This window comes from Ooceraea biroi, chromosome 5, assembly GCF_003672135.1.
Source record: "Ooceraea biroi isolate clonal line C1 chromosome 5, Obir_v5.4, whole genome shotgun sequence".
Lineage (NCBI taxonomy): Eukaryota > Metazoa > Arthropoda > Insecta > Hymenoptera > Formicidae > Ooceraea > Ooceraea biroi.
The window spans coordinates 12,245,148-12,265,698 of NC_039510.1; the positions used below are offsets into that span (position 1 = coordinate 12,245,148).

General features: G+C 42.7%; 3 protein-coding genes across 3 annotated transcripts in view; 2 read left to right on the forward strand and 1 right to left on the reverse strand.

Moving 5' to 3' along the window:
* Window positions 1–339: 339 nt before the first annotated feature.
* LOC105281035 lies at window positions 340–19,820 on the forward strand. The gene is made up of 2 exons (XM_011341961.3): window positions 340–540; window positions 19,504–19,820. Exons 1-2 carry the CDS (start codon window positions 488–490, stop codon window positions 19,814–19,816), a joined length of 366 nt encoding a protein of 121 aa, XP_011340263.1. The 5' UTR covers window positions 340–487; the 3' UTR covers window positions 19,817–19,820.
* Window positions 784–2,615, reverse strand: LOC113561975. The gene is made up of 2 exons (XM_026969688.1): window positions 1,708–2,615; window positions 784–1,573 (listed from the first exon to the last, which is right to left on the reverse strand). Exons 1-2 carry the CDS (start codon window positions 1,865–1,867, stop codon window positions 1,179–1,181), a joined length of 555 nt encoding a protein of 184 aa, XP_026825489.1. The 5' UTR covers window positions 1,868–2,615; the 3' UTR covers window positions 784–1,178.
* The window catches only part of LOC105281037 (microtubule-associated protein futsch), a 48,097-nt gene continuing 46,576 nt past the window's right edge, over window positions 19,031–20,551 (forward strand). Inside the window, exon 1 of the mRNA XM_011341964.3 lies at window positions 19,031–19,820. The gene's annotated coding sequence lies outside the window, so the exon portion shown is untranslated. The remainder of the gene's footprint in view (window positions 19,821–20,551) is intronic.

Consider the following 20,551-nt stretch of genomic DNA (forward strand, 5'->3'; position numbering starts at 1 on the left):
ATTCTTTCTACGGTGTCCTGCGGTAATTACTGAACCTATTTGAATGAACTGTACATCATGTGACCGCCTGAAGTCATCGGCGATTGATCGATCACGCTAATCGATGGACGCGATGGTGCGATAGTAGGTCCATCGTCTTTAAATCTATCCCGCTGCTATATCTTCAGCTTACTTCTCTTTTCTCTCAATTACACAATCGATATTGTGAACGTTGAAAAGAAGAGCAAGAGAGTGTAGTTAAGCTGCAAACGCGACTAACGACGCATTTTTGTCGTAGAGAAAAAAAAGTGCTCCTCTTCTGCCGCGGTTCGTTGGCGTTATCGTTTTTCGTGATATTGCGCTCATTTCGTCCTCATTCTGTCCGCGAGGAATCCGCGCGGACCGCAAGATGTCGAGCCGCCGCGCAACGTAGCAAGGGAACATGAACCGCGCGTTAGTTGGACATCGCGTGCATCCGGTGACGTATTTGGACTCGTCGTCGTGACGTATGTGGTCGTCACAAATCCCGAGATGGTTAATTCTGAAAATATGGCGCGAATGGTGAGTACAGATATAATGTTTTTTATTTAATTTTGGAGCGGCTACGATATCGCGCTCGAAAGATATACATGTGAATATGACGTCGTATATTTATATATATATTTTACAAACTGCTAAGACTGCTAAAACTGAGATACTGACACGAATGGAGTAAAATATTTTCTATGTGGTACTTAATGGATATTTTAAACAAATTATTGCAATTAATTTATTATTTCTATTTTAATATCTATTTTACTTTATTTTATTATTTATTTTTTTCTCTTTTTTTTCTTTCTTTTCTTTTCTTTTCTTTCTATATTTTATTTTTAATGACCAGTGACATTAATTCGCGCTACATCAGTGTTTCCATAATATGTTTCGAGAGTAGTGTTCTTCGAGAGGTATCAAATCACGCTTAGTTATGGAACAAAAGTTTTGACAATTTTATGTACATTAGAAAGATATAATTTTTTAATTATAATTATGCATTATGCATCACCCAAGTACTCGGAGAACTATGCGGAGAATTATAAATTCTACGCCAAGTTTATCTCAAAATAGAACCACGAGAAGCGCAACAATGCTCCTCGTCGCTGTCCTTTTCGCGGGTTTTGTTTCTCGCATTTCTCTTCAACATGACGCAGTTATTGCGATTTTTAGAAATGAGAAAAACAGAAATCTATATTTCCTGTATCGATGTCGATAGCGGTTCGCGCGTCGAAAATTTCGCGGCAACGCGACGCGGACCTCGCCAGCTGTTGGGACATGCACACACGTATGCACGCCCACGTGAGCCGTGGCGGAGTAGTGGAACACGGAGGAGTCCGTTGACCTTCGCCGAGGACGTGCCCATGTCCCCAGGCCGGGTCACACTCGAGTCTTGCGTTCGCAGGAGAACATGCTCGAGAGCGATCAGACTGGCACGTGGCAGCCGGCGCTCGGTAAGCGTCCCGGTGGAAGAAGGAAAGGGCGACCGTGCTCTCTCTCTTTTCTCTCGCGTCACCGCAGTGACGGACCGAGGTGCCTCGAGCTCCTCGCAGTGCTTTAGAAGCTTGATAAAAGTTGATAAGTTTCAATAATCAAGATTTAAAAAATGACGAAAAATAAATATAGATCTTGTAATGATTCCGATTTAATAGGAGGAATTATTTCAGTGCTTCGGGTAATAAATTTCAAAACTCTCACTGTCGAGTGAAATGTTGATCGTCAGCAATTTGTTAATCATATTGAGATCCAATTGCAGGTCCAGCGCGCAATCCGTCACTGCGTGTTGTTCGTCTATCGTTTCCCCCCGCGATTTACCCTCTCCCCTTGTCGAGCTTTCTGCTACCCTGCTTCCAAGCATTCATCAAAGGCGGTACAACGCCGCGGGAGACTCCACCCAGATCAGTGCGTGGCTTCGTCGCAATCGTTTCCTCCTTAGACAATGAGGTGCATTCGGGTACACCTCATACTCATACTCGGGTCGGTTGCATCCTTCGGTACCACCGAGCTTTAGACACACTCCCATGTTACGCCCTTTCACGATGGTGGATCGTGACTCGCCGCGAATCTATAGAGATGCCAAGACATATCAAATCCTGCATTTTAATCAATCTTAAAATATAAAGATATACTAAAAGTAAAATTTGAATAATGCATACATCTAATTATTCTCAGAAAATCTGGTGTTTCCTTAAAGATAATAAAAAAAGTTACGAACTTTATGTTAATTTTTAAACTTTCTACGATATTTCAATATATTTGAGTCTCCAATTAGTTTATTAAAATCTTTGATTTTAAATTAAAGTTTTCTTTTCGCGATCTTTATTACTATCTTATTCTTTGTTTTCTTTTTGAATCTTATTATCTTGATTATGTTTCTTTTTGTAAAGTATTTTATGCATAATACTCTATAGGAAAACTCATATCTCTATAGGAAAACTCGCTACTTTCATCCAATTTTAACCCGATTTACGATAAATTCCGCTTTGCGGGGGGATATGTTTCTTCGTTTGAGGGCCACTTCGACCAAACTCCGATTAATTTAATTCGTCCAGTAACTTGCAGGGCGAATAACATAAAAATCTCTAATAATATAATTCTCGTATAAATAATATAAGTTTTATGTTGATCGCCCTGTAAGTTAATCGACGATTAAATTAACCGGAGTTTGGTCGAAGTGGCCCTGAGATGTTTATATTGTTAAGGCCCAATTTCACCAACTATCTTGTAATCGGCGTTTAGCTAAACTTCGTTCTGTGTAAGCGAAGATTCTAATCGTGATTATGGTCGAGCGGATTTCACCGGTTTCACAGTAGCACAATTAATTCTAGTTTATTAAATCGAAGTTTAGGTGCAAAAGAACACCGGCAACATCGCAAATATGTGGATCTAGATGGCAATGACCATTTGACAGTAGACCATAATAATCTTTTACAATTTGTCAGCAATTTGTTCAGTAATAAGCCTTACTGAAAGATGTCAACTATTAGTAACAAGACTATTAGTAACCTCATCACAAAATCTGTGTCGTCTGTGGAAATGATCTTCTCTGTCTCGTATCCACCTTGGTCGACGAACAACAAATTCATCCTCATCATCACTATTCTCAAAAACTAATACATATCCTTTTAGAATTATTATTTCTTGTCGATTTGATATAATGTTGGGAGTTTCCAGATGAATTTTGATGTTTGCAGTCGTAATCGCGGTTTAAATTCGTTAACCGACCAAAATCGGTCAGTTAGTTTTTAAACGTCGATTATTCTTAAACTCGATTAGTTTCTCTTGGTGAAATCCAATATCGAGGGTTAAAAACGTAATCGAAGTTTAATTTCAATTAATCGCGTTTTACGTTGTTGGTGAAATCGGGCCTAAATGGCATATTGCCTAGATTTCTCTGCTAGTGAAAATACCGTAAACTCAGAAATGAAAAAGTTCTAGCCCTTAGAAATTTTTTCTTTTCCGAGGAGTTCTGAGTTGTTGATATCATTATTTTTTATATTGCCTAGAGTTCTCTGCTATTGAAAATACCGTAAACTCAGAAATGAAAAAGTTCTAGCCGTTAGAAATTTTTTCTTTTCCGAAGAGTTCTGAGTTGTTGATATCATTATTTTGTATATTGCCTAGAGTTCTCTGCAATTGAAAATACCGGAAACTCAGAAATGTAAAAGTTCTAGCCCTTAGAAATTTTTTCTTTTTCCGAGTAGTGAGGGCCACTGCGACCAAACTCCGATTAATTTAATTCGTCCGGTAACTTGCAGGGCAATAACATAAAAATCTTTAATAATATAATTCTCGTATAAATAATATAAGTTTTATATTGATCGCCCTGTAAGTTAATCGACGATTAAATTAACCGGAGTTTGGTCGAAGTGGCCCTGAAACGAGAAACCGCTCACCGTCAGTGGTCTGATAGCAGGAGGTACGCGTGTTTCATGCTTTCCTGTTACACTGCAACTCGAAAGTTGTGCCTACTGCGAATTCCAAGGCGACCACACGGTCGATAAAGCTTCGTCGATCATATGCTAGCCTGATCGCCGACAAAATGTATTGTCACTTGATTGTCAATCGGGTTTTTACCGAGGTCATTATTAACACCACGTTACTCTTATTATAGCCATTCTGTCGTAGAAAGGAACGAGTTTAGACGAGCGGTCCCGAGAAATAACCGTCAGTTTGCGTTGCATAGGGTCAGTTTGCGTCAGTTGCGTAGGGCTCAGTCCAGATCGCGGTGGGCTCCTTATTTTTTCGCGCATTTTTACAATACAATATCGAAAAAATCTACGTAACGTCTTCTTTATAAAAAAAATATAACGAATCTGCATCTTTAAATTTGTAATAATTCTTGAGCATTCTTTCCACATTTTGTAATTTAAGCGTTTGGGATACTGAATGTGTAAATATTTGTTGTTTAATTTAGTACGTTCATAATAATCGATGCGGGTAAATCAATTAATACACCCAATGCCTTTGTCTATTTTTTAAAGATTCGTTAAGCCGTAATGAATGATTCAGATTAGATGCGGAGAGATAAATCTCTGACAATGTTTAATTTACTCTAGATTTTTTTTAAATGAAGTGGCAACCACGAAATTATTTGGATCGATGTCACGCGACTTTAGTGAGTTTCTGTTCTCCTGCTTCGATATATAAAATTTTTCAGGGAAAAGCTTGTAATTTTGGTAGATTTAACGAAATGTTCAGGAAGATATGATGTAAAAAACAGCAATTCCAACTGTAAAATTCTACAGTTGAGCATATAAAACTATTATAATGGAGATATAGGTTACTGAACATTATGTTATACAAAAATGTGCATGACAAGACAAAAGCGGGGAATCTCATATTTAAGTAGAACGAATTGATTACATTAAATATATAGATATATAATATTCATCCACATATATATGTGATACTACCATTATCAAATATCAAATATAATTATTTTAGAGACCTATACATATATGAAATCATAATCAACTATTTTTGTTCTCACCCAGCATTGCATGCTTTTGTATAGAAAATTCACGCTAATTATGCAGAGAAAATATAAATATCTTGCATGTTCGCAGCCTGCAAAGATATTATTTTAGATATATTGTAAAATAAACGTTCCAAAAATGCGTCTGAAAGAAGCGAGTTAACTTTCACGTGAGAAAAATTTTCGATAACTTTAGAGACGTGGCGAGTTTCTCATGAGATCATGTAACTTTACACAGCGCGACTCGATGCCACGCGTGATCGCAAAATTACTCGAGATTCACTAAGCAACGTAAGAATATTTTTCGACGATTCGTAGTGTTTTAGCGTGTGTTATCCAGATGGTCACACTTGACTGAAGTTACCCAGTCAACGTCACTAGGAGATTAGATTCACCGAGAAGTCGTTGTATTACGAAAACAGGGCCAGAGATCGATATTAATAAAAATTCAATTTTTCTCACGCGAACTGCGATAATCTCGAGCTATTGATTTGCACGTTATACGTCGACAAACGCGTAATGCACAATATATAATATGCAACGAAATGGAACTTTGCGTTCTGTTTTATATGTTGCTGGTACTAGTGCTCCGGTATTTCTAAAATAATAATAATTTCGCATTACACGTTTAATGTCACTAATTACAATAGTATACTTTTATAAATACAACTAACGATTATTATCGATACAACTAATCATTTTACGATACGCACAAAGTACAAAGATTTTATTTATCGAGAGAGAAACTGCATTTGATGAAGTATATATCTTGACTGCTAAAATAATAATTACAATAGTCTAATAAATGCACTTTCGTGCATGCTATGTTGTTGAATCACGTGAAATAATAATATAATTGAGAATATTATAGACACTTCATTTATATCTAAATATCAGAACAATGTTTTTCGCTTCCATCCAATTTTTTTTATATATTTCACTTTTTATTAATTTTAGAGTCTTTATTCTCCTCATCTTTATTATTTCTTTTATAAATAATCTTGTATCTAATTCGTATCAAATAATTGTATCACTCCGACATGTGTATTTATGACGGAGCACTTTGATATATCACAATTACGCTACTAGGGTACGCTGTATATCGGGACCGAAAGAGAAAGAGAGACGGAGTGATAGGAGTACACTGGCGATCCGTCGTCTTCCTCGCGAATCTGCTCTCCTGATAAGCGAACTCACCGTGCGCGTCGCGTGACACCACGTTCGCAACTGACACGCTGCATCATACACGCCGTCCAACATCGTCATTAGCAATACGTAACGCTCACCAATCCATCATATAACAACTGTAGGTTTACGCTGCAGTGTGAGTGCAGTCGACAAAGTATCAGAGCAAAGTCTTAGTACTTTCAACTCAATTCATCTCCATAGACTAATTTTCATACCAATCAAAAATAAGAAAACAATAATTCTTAACAGTGTCATCAAGCATTGATACCAAACGTAACAACATGTTCATCTACGAAGAGACGCACATAAATACACATACACACACGCTCATATTAACAATTTAACGTTTCTCTATTATTATCGCAATAGTTTACAAAAAACTAAATCCGCAGCGGCCGCGTAAGTTAGCAGAAAGCATCCGATTTTTATTCTGACGACGACTATATGCGTCCAGCGCTAGGACAAGGCGTCAGACATGCGAGCCGCGTAATGCGCGCAGGAAGTTCCTGGCCGCGTCTGTCAACCCACGGCGAACCCACGAGGTAGTGTTCCTTACTCTCTTGCACACCTTCTGCGAACGTGGCTATTTCTGTCTGTCTATCCCGAGCCACGCTCGGGCGTCCTCGTCGACGTCGTTGGGGGAGCGGCGCGGCCATCAAGCGCGGAATCTGCATGGAATATGCATGCGAGCAACGTGCGAAGGAAGGGTTCGGGAATACCGTCAGGCCTTCGAATTGGCGAACCACGTAGCAAGGCAGCATCTTCGGCGAGGAAGTGATTCGCAAATTCGCGCCGCACTTTCTCGCGACGTCGAGCACCGCGTGCATGTGCATGCATGCATGTTCCGCGTGTGCTTGCGGACGTATTATGTGTGCATGTGATTCCCAACGGAATTCCGTCCATCGGAATCCCGTTTATTGATCCGCCTCGAGGGGAGATAAACTTCCGGCGGAAGCGCGACGCGATCTCCATAGACTTCCATTGCTCTTTCCGGATAATAAGGTATAGATCGGTTGCTCAAGATCTTTCTTCGTCATTCGATGTATGATTTGTAGTGGTGAGTATGGTGATGAGCTGTTATTTTTTATCTTTGTATTTAATTGGCATTTATTAGGTATTGCGAATTTCGGACATATAAGATCCGTGTAAATTGTTTGAATGTAGACTTGGTTCATCGATTATTTTATCACTTCTGAGATAAGGAGAAAGATTAACGACACGATAGCACGATTTTCTTCAATTACAGATAGGTATTTTTTTAAATATTTTTACCTGCGAAAATGGCATCAAATATCGCGTAATAGAATTTCCAGTGTCCAATCGCAGTGCAGTGAATTCAGGAAGAGTGTAGTCAGACGCACGTCCGACGCACAAGAAGCTTCAAATGTGATATGCGCGCGCGGATGAATCCGAAGGATGTGCGCAATGTTCAACAACGCCGAGATGCTATTAGGCAAGCATGAAGCTGAGGACTCCACCACCAGTACAGTATTTCTCATGCGTTCAATCTTACAGATTAATGAAAATCTTAGAGCAGTTCATGTCAGGATGAAAGAAGAATAGCAGTGCGAATCTAACGAAAGAGAAAATAAAAGTTACAAAACGATAAATTTCGTGGCCGAGTTGCGCCATCAATACAGGCAATCTTGCGGAAACGGATCATGTTGCTGGATGCTTCGAGAACCGCCGCAGTGATCAGATAAGTGACGTCGCTGGTCAAACGGTTTAGAGAGCCACGCAGGGAATAACCTGTTGAGCAATATCAGCTTTCTTGGGATCCGGCGATCAGGAGAGAGCATAAGTGTGCTTGTGGTCTGCTTGCGGCTTGTGCCAGCAGTGGCTCGCAGATTACACAGCGATTCCTCAGCGATACGGATGTATCGACGCAAATAGCACTGTTCAACGAACATTTTCTCCGAGATATAATAATAGCATATCCTTGTTGCCTACCGCGCAAGCACGTCTATGATTGAACATCGTAACATAAAGCGCCATTACAAAAATATTGCGTGACCAGATTGAGACACGTATTTGCAAGCTGTGAACGCTCTCATTAAATGACTCGGCTCTCTGAATTATGCGTGAAAATAATTAGGGTAATTAAATCCTTATGCAACGCTCGGGTCAAGTATATAAGTGTGTTTCTATCCTATTCGCGGAGTGAATCTCATGATCATCAAGATTATGGCACACGACGACAATACGGATAAGCATTAGTGCAGGTCAAGATCGCTGCGATAAGAGCAAACGTTGTAATTACGGTAATGAGATCAAAGAATCAAAGGAAAAAGAGATTCATTCGTATGCAGGTTGTCGCTATATCAGCTGCTGCGCTTTGGAGAACGTGCTGGAAGAGATCCCAATGGGACACAGAGTGTCTTATACTTTTTGGTAGGCTGAACCGGTCGGGTAGCCAGGTCGCAATTAAATCTCCATCAGAATACGCAGGACAAAGAGCAAGCGTGCCGGTTTCTTTTGGTGGGGATGATGGATAGTGCCCAAGTTTCCATCAAGTAAAGCACTCTACCAGGCAAGCATGAATGGCCGTTGGTGGAACGGTGGTATCCTTCAACTGTTGGGCTGCAGCGATTCTCATTTAGTGAACACTGCGAGTGCTACTTTCGTGACATGAAGTAGAATATTATTGAACGAGTAGAATGCTAAAGTTCTCACACTAAAGCTCACATGTTATAAGATAATTTTGCAATAATCATTGTTATTGATCCCTCGAGGATTCCCATAACATATTACAATTGTGGAAACAATGTGGAAATGTGGCATAAACATGTATTCTATTTTCAATGAATTTTGTATAAACAATTTATTATTCCAATTTTATTTCAAGCCAATTTTTACTTAAATTTCTAATTTTTTTAGCTACCAAGATTTCACAATTCTCTCCAGAGAATAAATTTTACTCTGCTTTTACGTCATAGCTCATTACAATATGTTTATCTCGCTTGAATTGTTTTGTACCTGTACGTAATATCGTGCAAAACACGCGAATGTCGGCCACTCTGCTATTTTTCATCGAGATTCATCCTGATGCAACACGCGAGCGAGGCTGCGTGGCATTTTGTTTGGATGCACTTTCGTAAAACTCTGGGGCAGGAGAGGGAGAGATCGATATATCAGTTTAACTGACATTGCAGTTTTCGCATTTAAAAATGACGTTCCTTTCAATTGGGCGCGACAGACGCGACAGGGTGCGGTTTGGCGTGTATACAGAGCTCTACTAAACTGCTCGGGTGAGCTTCGCAAATAGAGAACAGTCATAAAAGTTTGTTCAAATACTTCGGCAACGTTCTGTAACGATGCGAGACGACGCAGCAAGCTTAACTTGTCTTCGCTGCATGGCAAATGACAGATCGAGCTTAGCGCTTGAAAGGTTTAGGTGCGCGTGGATATCAAAATGTCAGTGTCGCACATATCTCGAGTATGGTATATCTTGCAACGATGGCTGATGATTCTCTATCTCTCTTCCTCTTCCCCTAATTCTCGTTCTTTTTTCCTCTCTATAGATATGTGGATTTCCTATGGCACACAGTCAGTGTATATCGTAAGTGGCTGCGGTATTCGGTTAGTCAGATCGATGAGGCGCCGTCGTCGTGGCGCCTCGTAAACGCCCAGCCTCTGCCCTCTTCGACAAATTCTTCGTCCCTAGGTCTGTTTCTTTCCGCCGATTATCCTCGTGCAATTGTTTTTTCATTTCGTAGTTAATTCTTTGTGTAATGAATTTTTCAGATTTTTTGATTTTCTGTTGCTTCGCTGGAAATATTTTTCAAGCCTGGCGAGATCTATTGCTTGCGATTAATTTTATCGTGTCATAATATTTACCTTGCGAATAATGTGAGCATGAAAAAGATGTCTGCGTAAAGATTTATGATTCTTCATGATTGCAAAACAAATGTTCCATAATTTTTTTATATTTCTATTCAGTTGTCAGTTTTCTGTTCACGCCTCGGCGTACATTTTTGCCGATTTGACGCTATAGTTTAACGCGGGACGTATTTTTATTGCCGGCTTTATCAATGTCATTTCGGCATTTCGCGTGCGAGAAATATGAATTTTCGACTTTCTCCGTTATTCTCTATTATTCACTATAAAATGCGCGAACGCTCGCGTCGATAGTCGGATTACGTCGTCGCAACATGGCACGTTTGATCCCGCAGGCTTTCATTCACGAATCTAATATTATATTTGCACCGAATGCGTACTGAACACGTGGAATTGAAACCCGGAATGAATAGCCGCATTTAACATTTAATGCGCGACACGGACCAATAATTTTATACGCTGCCGTACATACATACATTTTAATCAACGTTGCAAACAAGATAGAGATTTCTATTTTCCAGCCGGGCGTTGGATGGTAGTTGCAAGTTTGCAAGTTAATTAACTGTTGGAGAGACTCGCCGGACGAAAACTCGAACGCGAGAATGAGATTGAGCTTCAGGTGCAATTGCGAGCCGCCTTCGCGCGATTAGCCGATAATCACGTGCTTAATTCGTACTGTCTTTCCGTTATCAACACCGGTATATCGGAGAATCTCTTTTCTCCCTGATATCCTTATCGGCACGTTCGTCGAAACATCGTCCATTTCGCATGCGATATCAGAATAATCGAGGAATGGATCGGCCTCTGAAGCGCGCACCTGTGCAGGCGTCGCAGGCGGAGGTGAACGCGCTTTATCGCAAAACGAGTTAAATGCGGAATCAAGGTGGAGGAAAGGGAGGAGGATGAGGGTGAGGAGGGGAAAGTTAAAGGAGGAAGAGACGGCAAGATCATGAGCGTGCGGTTAATGGAGGTATCGCGTCACTGAATGCGCCAAGGCGCGGAGAACGCGACTCGTGCGATGCGATAATGACCACCATGCAAATATCGTTGCTCTTAATAAGCATATGTGTTACCGAACGGCTTTGCCGAAGCCTCTCGTGTCTCGTTACGCCTCGCCAGGCGGCTGTCGGTCATCGACTCTTTAATTAGAATTTTAATTGTGCACCAGAAGTCTTTTTCTGTTTTTTTCTCTCTCTTTCTCTCCATCTCTCGTTCGTATTAAGTATTAAGCACCTCGAGTATATCCGCACGATGGAGGAAGTATTAAAACGTTTCGATTCATGCGGTCTAATTACACTGGCTGACCCCAATCCTTTGATTTTTAATCGCAGATCATTTTTCTTCGAGGGATCAATCATACATCGTGTCAAGTGTATATCTTGGGATTGCAATATGTTATAATTGAATTAATAATGAAATTAATTGTTGTTCGTTAGTGGCACCTCATAGTCCAACTTGTCAGAGTTGTGTCCGTGATGCGTATGTATAACGATATCGTATTTTTAACTGTTAAATGCTTTGGACAATCTACCTGGCATTAAAGTAGGTTGTATCTCTGAAGTGCAGCTTGACCTATGTGCTTAATTCAGCTTTTGTTGTCTTGCTCATTGTCTCGTAACTGGCAACGAATTGTTCTCGTGTCCCTGATCATCAGCGGTCATCGCAATGCATTTACGCGACATAAAGCTGTGCTCCATTCGGTAACGACGAATTTTGTGAAAATTATTCTTTTGTATCTCTCTGTTAGAGTCACATTGCAAATTATTGATATTGTTAATAAAAAGAAATAATATAAAATTAAATGGACGGTTAAAATGAAAAGTTGAGAAAAACGAATAATTATAATACAGGAAATTGATCAAAAAAATAACATTCTACTTCAGTTCTTGGCTAATCTTTTGTTTTTATACATGAACAATCATATAAAACAATATAGTCTTCCCTCTTTTCTTGTTCATTGCACTTGTTCTATAATAGGTAACAACATATCATTCATTACGACTTTCAGTGATAATATTTATAATAGCATCAACGTAACAGTTAATTTATAAAACATCATCTTCGACTATTGAAACCTGTATCCAATCTGACATCGCACTTTAATAGTCGCGGATTATCGGCAAAATTCCATATTCGATTTGGCGGAACGAGCCGGATAATCCGCTTAGCCCGCGCGATAAGAGCAATAGGGAGAGTTACGCCGGGAATGAATGCATCCCGAGATATGCTAGTAGCCTGTAACAGTGCTGTCGGGTGTAAGCGATAATTATTGAGCCGACTCGGCCGGGGCGATTACATTAATCTGTAAATTAATTCGCCCAGAAGTCGCGCGTGATAAGCGCGATGCGATCGCGTTGGTGTTCCCGTAACTGCGCGTAAATTATACACGGATCCGCGCGTTCAGATTATTGTACGGGAAACGCGCGTAGGAACGCGCGGAATCACGTAAGCGAAAGAAATTACGATAGCAGGCCGGGCATCGTACGAAACTGCCGAGGAAAAATGACACGAGGAAGAAATAGATCGCGGTGAGCACGCACGGAGAGCGTTGCACCTGATGCGCGCGCGAATCGATTCGCTCGTTTTTCAAGAGAATTGACTTGACCTTTAGCGTAACGTAACACCTCCACGTCGTTGGTGAACTGGAAATTACGAGATATATTCTGTATATATGCAATTAATGTGGACCGCTTTGCCGATCGTAATCATACGACCGTAATAAATTTCGGTGAGCAATGAGCGCACGAGCGCCTGTTCCGTGACTCGCGCAACGAAACACGCACGAGACACAATATGCAGATATCTTACATGAGATTTCTTTCATTATTATTCGTGTATTAATTAAAATCGCCTGCTCTGATTATCCCGAAATCAATGTCTTCGGTATCCTCATCATTCTCGCTGCACCGCCGAGAAAGAGAGAGGCATCTTCCGCACGACCAGTTGCAATCAATTTCTCGGATGCACCGTCACGCTTGCAGTAGCTTGGTTGCAATATTGCGTGCGTGCTTGCGAAAATATTGCAAGTGCAAGACCACGGGCGACCACCGGCGTGCCGATTATTAATGCAGGCTATCGTCTCGATTCTTTACGGAGAGTCAGGATAACTTTCCCGGGGGGGAAATTTTTTGCTCTTCTTCGGACGCCGTATTCTCTCGCGATTTTTTCATTTCCGCCCTAGAACACCGGACTAATTTAGCCTCCGGTCACGAGATTCAATTAGAGACAAGCGATCTCGCTCGTAATTCATCGATAGCGCTTTTCAGAAATCCTCCTGTCGGAAGAATCTACGGCTATTGATGTCTGAACATTATTTCTCTGGGGCGAAGCAATCTTGTTCCTGTGCAAGCATAATGTAACTTTCGTAGGAGATAGGAGATAAGAGGCTCGTTCCGGGAGGGTTGCTTCGTGACACTTGATACCCACTAATTGGAAGGTGTGGATACCCCGTTAAATTGAAGTACCAAATTGTAGTCACGCCACGAAGAGAACGCAGGTGCGTGGATGTAAGCGCTGAATGTAAGAAGAAGAGAGGGATGCGGCGCGAAGGAAGATCGCGCTTCTCGGTGAAGCGGAGAAAGGCGCAAGGGGGTTGCTATATACTTCGGTTTCTGATGTTCTCAACACGGTTAGTAAGGGGCGCCGGTCAATACTAGCACCTCACAGTATAAACCAGTGCCGTAAAAAGTCTGGTCCACGCCCTGACTACTACCTCGTATGTGATTACTATTTCTGCAATTTTTCAGAAGTGCGATTTCGCGGGCGCTACATTCGCTTGGAAAGCTTGGAGGAAGGAAAGCTTACTTCAGATACGTCTGCAAATTTAAGATCGAAATGTTAATGTATATAGAATAATAATGTATGTAGAATATAATATCTCCTTTCGGGGAATGAACAGAGGAAGTCTTTTCGTGGACTTTCCTTGAGCATATTTTCAAACCTAGTTATGTAGTATATTTTAATAGTTTTCCTTCTGCACATAAATAATATATAGATTATCCCGTCATCAACATTACTGGATACTCATTATCCGTACGATAATGATTACGAGTACGATAATCATTATCCGATAACATTACCTATTGTTATGGGATAATGTGAACAATAGTCATGTTTATATTATCTGTATCTATAAATAAAGATACAAAATCATTAAAAGATTTATTTTATAAAATGTTTTCTAGAAACGTTGGAGAAAGGAAACGAACGTTTCATCTATAATACATATGTAGAAGCTGACTTGGATGCTGCAGTGAAGTCTGATTTGCATTGTAGGTTTGCAGATTCCGACACCGCGTTACGATACTGGGAATCGCGGGATGCACTGCGGCAATTGAAACCGTTCGGCGGATCGATAAATCGGCGACCGCGATCGTAACGTCGGGATCCCTTAATCCGTGACGCGTCGCGAGACTCGCGTCACATCGGCCCCGGGCGATGTAAATCTATCGCGAGATTCGCGCACGAGCGGAGAGAATCCAGGAAAGAATTCCGCGGCGCGAAGCAGATGCAAACTGCATTCGTTCCGGAGGCGTTGTCTCGTCTCTCAGCGTTGCAGAGTGTTACCGCTATTGCGAACGACGTACTGGTACCGCCGTAGGATACAGTTAACCGGGTAGTAAAGACGCAATTAGTGACGCATAAATCACGCATACGTAATTACTGTCGTCTGTTCATCACCGCTTTCAGCGTGAATCTCGTTGGCACGAGATGTCTCGACGAACAGTTGAGAAACGAGATCCATATGAATATTTAGATATTAATTATTTGCGCGAGATTTTTTTAAACAAGGAAGATGATTTGATACGAATTATTGATACAGTGGAATTGGTCGGTCTAGAAAATTGGCAATTTCGTTGCGCTTTATTGCCAATTCTTCATTAAAAGTCTCAACACCATGCGCCTCAGATATATTAGTTAGGTAAACTTCTCGTCCGCCAAACTTTAGCAATGCGTGCATAAATTATAAACTCATCGTCAGCTGAAATAGGTTTTGCTGAGAGCTTTAAAATCCAATTACGTTCAAATGCGCCTTCTAAATTAGAAGGTAATTCGATTTCCGCTGCGGTAATTCGAATTTCTTCACGTAATGTATGATTTCTAGAAATATATTTCTGGGGAAATGATTAAGTGCATATCTATGATTCTTTCTATATATAGTACAGGTAAAGGTTTGCTTCGTATACGTTCCGATCGTATGCTCCAATAAAAAATTTATCAATCCTCTTTTGCAAACAAGACACGTGCTCAAACAGTTACGGTATCGCGTATCGCCGCTGTTTGAAACTTAAATGTTAAGGAGGAGTTTAATGCACGGCTTAAGGTCACATTTCTCGCGAAGCATAAATTTAACTTTGTCGTACTGTTTTAAGTTGGAGGTGACGCAAATGAGTTCTCCAATAAACGCGGACGGCGACGCGTTGAAAAATATGTTTCCGCTTTCTCTTGCGTATACATCTCTTGCTACAAGACGTTACTCGCTTGCACATCCATCTTTAATAACGTATTTTTCCTAAGTGAAAATCTCTAATAGTTGCGAATAGATGCACGAAGAGAAAATAAATGGATTTTCTCGGGTTTAACTTAAGAAAAATGAATAGACAGCGTAATCTTATTCTTCGTTTCGTGCCAATAAATTCTACTTTACTGATATTACAACTGACTTTCTTAGGAATATCGTGTAGATTCGTGATTTTTAATTTCCGTTATAAAATCTCGCATTTGCAACTCTACTAACTCACCATTGCAATTATACGTGTATATGATGTATACGAAGATGGTGCTAGGAGCAACGTAAACGTTCAGTTGATTGAAGAGCGATTAGAGTCAATTATACACGGTGGCTTCATTACGTTCTCGTTCGAATGCCTTCGTTACGTTAGAATACCTCCAACGAACCGCACAAGACGGTGTTTCGGCTGCGTCAGGAAGTATTATGAGTGTGCTGAGTGAATAGGTGCATTGGCAGTGCAGTCACGTCCTCGGCTCTGCAGAGTTGCTCAAAAGTTCCTCCGAGACCCTCGGGTACTCAGGTTTGCTTGCGTATCACGCAGGACGAACGAGAATTTTCAGTTGTTAAATTATAGTTTACGTTGTGTCCTCTCGCGCGATCAGGCGATAGGAATGTCTCTGACTGCAAATTGCATGTACGAAAAATTGAACGAACGTTTGAGGCACGTAAGGATAACTCTGGAAATTTGAGAAATCGCGTGACGCTCAAGATATCTCTTAATTAGCGAGAAAAAAGAGAACTAAAACGGAAATAGTTAGCGATGTCGGAAATTAACATCTAAGGAACTAAAATTGGTAGGTGGAATCCTGAAGAAAATTAAACGGGAACTATTCTCAACGGAAATTGTTTCCATTATTATTACTTACGAGCGTGTTATTACGCGCGGTATTACGGTATTACAATTTTTACGAGCTGACGTAACGAGGCGGTTTTGTTTTATCGCGCACTCGAGCGCCTCCGAGCCCGAGAAGTCGACGTGCGACGTACGATCATTAGGAGACTGTGAGAACTCGCTTTCAGAAGTTACGAAGGATCGTTCAATGCACGTCCTCACTGCAATGCGACAAGTATGCATGACATGGCATAAATCGTCTTATAATAAACTTATATTTTGCATTCTCGTACCGTTATCAAACTGTACCGTCATCTCTCTGTACTTCACTGCCATTGGTTTGTGCACATGTGCACATCGTCAGTCTGCTCGCACAAACAACTATGAGCCATCAAAATTGAAGCATTAAACTTGCACTGTATAAGAGTTTACTGGTAACCCTTTCGGCATCGATATCGTTGTAGCAATACATCAACTGCAGGATCAAGAATCCATTAATGTTGCATCCTTGACGCAGATACATTGTTTAGTGACCTCGGTGCACCACGAAACCTTTCATTAAGCAAATAGCATGAAAGTGCAATAATTGCTGCGTATCATGCGTCAAGTCTACAGTAAAATGACTCATGTACGGCGACTTCGTCGCAATATCGACGTATATTTGCGACGTGCTCGTGAAGAATATCTCAGTTTGTTCGGAGAGCAAATCCGGAATTTGAAAACATATGGCAGAAAACCTCGCGGAGGAAGAAAGGAAAACAGGGAACGAACGAACGCGATAATTTGGAATCCACCGAGATGCGAAGGAGACGGAAAGTGAAGTTTGAGAGGCGACGTTTTCTCTTTTCGCACGAACTTCCATCAATGTCCGGCATCCTCCCGATCTCCGTGGGGTGAGGGGTAAGTCTTGCTCGTAAAAAGCGTCGGAACTTCGCGAATCCGCTTTGCGGAACTTTCGCGCGCGCTACAGCAACACCTTTGCGATGCATTATTCGAGCCGTCATGCGGAATCGAGTCGGAAGGAAATTCTTCAGATGTGAGAGGTAACCGCAGATCTCCCTCCCCCTCTCTTCATCACACGTTTTCCGCATGCCGATGGTCATCTCTGGTTATCCTTCACGCGAAATAAAAACGTGAAAGTATTGATCTTCCGCTGTATTTCTGCCTGATTTCCTATCGGATCGATAAATTCGTGATGTCCGGACGAAACTCGTCGGCGAAACTAAAACCTTCCAGTTTCTCTGATAATTCAACAAAGTAATACATTACTCAATTTCTACTTGTCATTAAACCGCACCATTCCATCTCGCTCCGAGCTATTCCTCGCAAATGAGCGAGGTCACGCAGCTGGGTCACTTAATTTCATCAAGTCCGCGATTCACCAAGCAAAACTCGTATTGACTCGGAAATACAAATGTTGGATATGTCAGGAGCGGTAATTCATTTCGCTTTAATCCCCGCGGAATTAGTTTGTACGCGAGATAATCCTCGGTCACGTTCTAATCATGACTCGGGACCAAAACGACGATCACTAATTGACCCTATTTATTACCCACTCTATTAAGAGACACGGTAGTGTCTCGCTCCAAGTTCACGCGCAAAGCGACGCTCGAGCTGCAAGACCGCTCCGGAACTATTATAACGCGAAGCAACTAGTGCACCCCCGTTATCAGATCTCGTTAACGACTGCACGGATCAATGCTCAATCGTTAGCTGAAGATTAATTTACATAACTAAACTGTTCTTATTTTTGCTGTACTCTACTGTGAAGATATTTTGATGCAAAGTCATTATCAAAATTTATATGACATCCTTACATCATACACTAATGCAATGTTTATTATGTTTCTATTAGAATAAAGTAGATGGATTAGCATTACCCTCCTATCCCGTATAACTTCCGAGACTGCATGAGACACGCCCGTCTGCCGATCGACCCGATCCCCGTTATCCTGAGCGCGCGAATCGAAGATTCCGCAACGCGTGTCTACGCACGCACGCTCCAACCCTTATTCTCTTTATTAATTCTGTCCTTTTCTTCCACCGACAATTTCTTCCCCTTCTTCTTCACCTCCGTTTGAGGAGAGAGAGCTCAACCCTTTGCGCGATCGCGGGGTTCCCGTTCTGATCGTTACATCATTTCCGGTAGGGACGTAGGGTCGCCCTTTCACCGGTTCCGGCGCGACACGAACCCGATCTTCGTGTACGTGTCTTCTTCCCCGTGAACCTCGCAGTCTCCAGCCCTCCCCTCTCCCTCACGGCCGTTCACGTGACACCCAGACAGACCTCCGGTACATCCAGAAGCGCTCGTCGTAGTCGTCCCTGACGAAGTGTATAGACCGGCGCGACGACGACGGTAGACCCGGCTGCGCGGACGACCAATCGCGCCGCGCGACTAGTGGGGGTGCCGGTCGGTGCGTCGCAACGGGGCGACGCGGGGAGGGAAGGGTTCTCCGCCGACGCAGGGGGCCGCAGCGGCGCGAGTTCTCCCGTCAGAGAGCCGGCAGCCCGCAACGCGAGTGTTGCTGCCGAGCTTTTGATAATCGAGGGGGCCGTAACGAGCACTGTGAGAACCGTCACACCGTCGTCGCCGTCGCTGCCGCTGCCTCTATTGTCGTCGTCGTCGCCGACGACGGGGAAGAGAGCGCGCCGTGGTCGCGGAGAGGAGGATTTCGCGTCGTGCTTATCAACATCGACGGAGAGACATTCGCACCGACTAACCGGGACGCCGTCCACCCCGTCGTCGAGGCCGTCCGTCGATTTCCCTACGTCAATCTCCACGCAGCTCGTCACCCTCTTACTCTCTGTCTCTTTCTCTCGCTCGTTCGCGCTTACTTACTCGCTCGTCCACCTGCTCGCTCGCTCGCAACGCAAAGGCGTCTTGAAAACGCCCGGCGTCGTTACACCATCGTATCCGCTCCGGTATACATATAGAGTACATTTACGCATATATACACGTTGGACGTACGTCACTCGCGAGCTGTCATTCCTCTGCTCTTATTCCCCTTGCTCGTCTCTGACTGTTCTCCTTTCCTCCTTTGCTTCTCGTTCTCCAGTCTCTTGTTACTCCTTCATGTCCCTGTATCTTTTATTCCTGCTTTAATCTCATCCTGTTCTCAATCGCTGCTATCTCTACGTGTGACACAGTACTTCTCGCGGCGCGCGAGAGAAACGAGAAGTGGCTTTTGCCGGGTCTCGAGAGAACGGACAAAGGGACAAGCAGTGCTCGTCGAGGCAGGCCGTCTTCGAAGTACACGCGACTACCCTACTCAGCAAGGGACGTCCCTGGACATCCCACGACATCAAGGGCGACGTCATCGTCCGCACGTCATCAGCAGCACCAGCAGCAGCAGCAGTAGCAGCAGCGACTCTCCAGGATACTCCGGTACCTAGAACGCGGTTGTCAAGGCTCCTCCAGCTTGGGGAAACCCGAAATATTGCTGGAGGGTGTAACGAGTAACCAGGTGAGTAGGCGTTATGCTCGATCAAGCTTATCGATCGAAATTCCCTACATGTCGGTGACAAACCATTCAACCGGGTCACCCGACGATGACGACGATGATGAAGACAATGACGGCGAGGGTTGCCGCGTATGCAACTCTGACGAAATTTGCCTTGACGATTTTTCGTTCGTGATATGATGTATATGGATTATATCGGTTGCCGTCGCCGTCGCCACCGTCGCCACCACCGTCGCCGGACGGCCCACGAGAAGGGGCGACTTGTTACTAAGGGGGTGCACTGCAGTGACGGCAGTGGGGTGGTTTCGCCCCTGAACTTTTCGCCGGAGTGTCTTTCGATTTTCGTTTGCCGGTCTTCATAGTGTAACTTGAGATTCTCGATCGTCGGATCAGCAAGAAGACAAAGAAAGATACTATCAAGTGTCCGCCACTTCTTCAACGTCTGACCTAGACAGGTATTATCCCCTTGCGCTGATCTCCATGCCGATAAGTCATTTCGTGATGACGAAACGCACGTTGCGCAGGACAATCGCACCGATTGATCGCAAATTCGACCACGTAATGATCAATACCGTGGCCCGTCTCATTCCCAATCAGAGTTTGGATCAATGATCTAAGACCGCTATATACGGGGACTACCCGGCATCGTGTCCGTCCTGCGCATTGCGCCCGGCAGGATGTACTAGCGCTCCACTCAGAGGGCTCGTGTAAATCCTGCGCAATGCCGGCTTCGT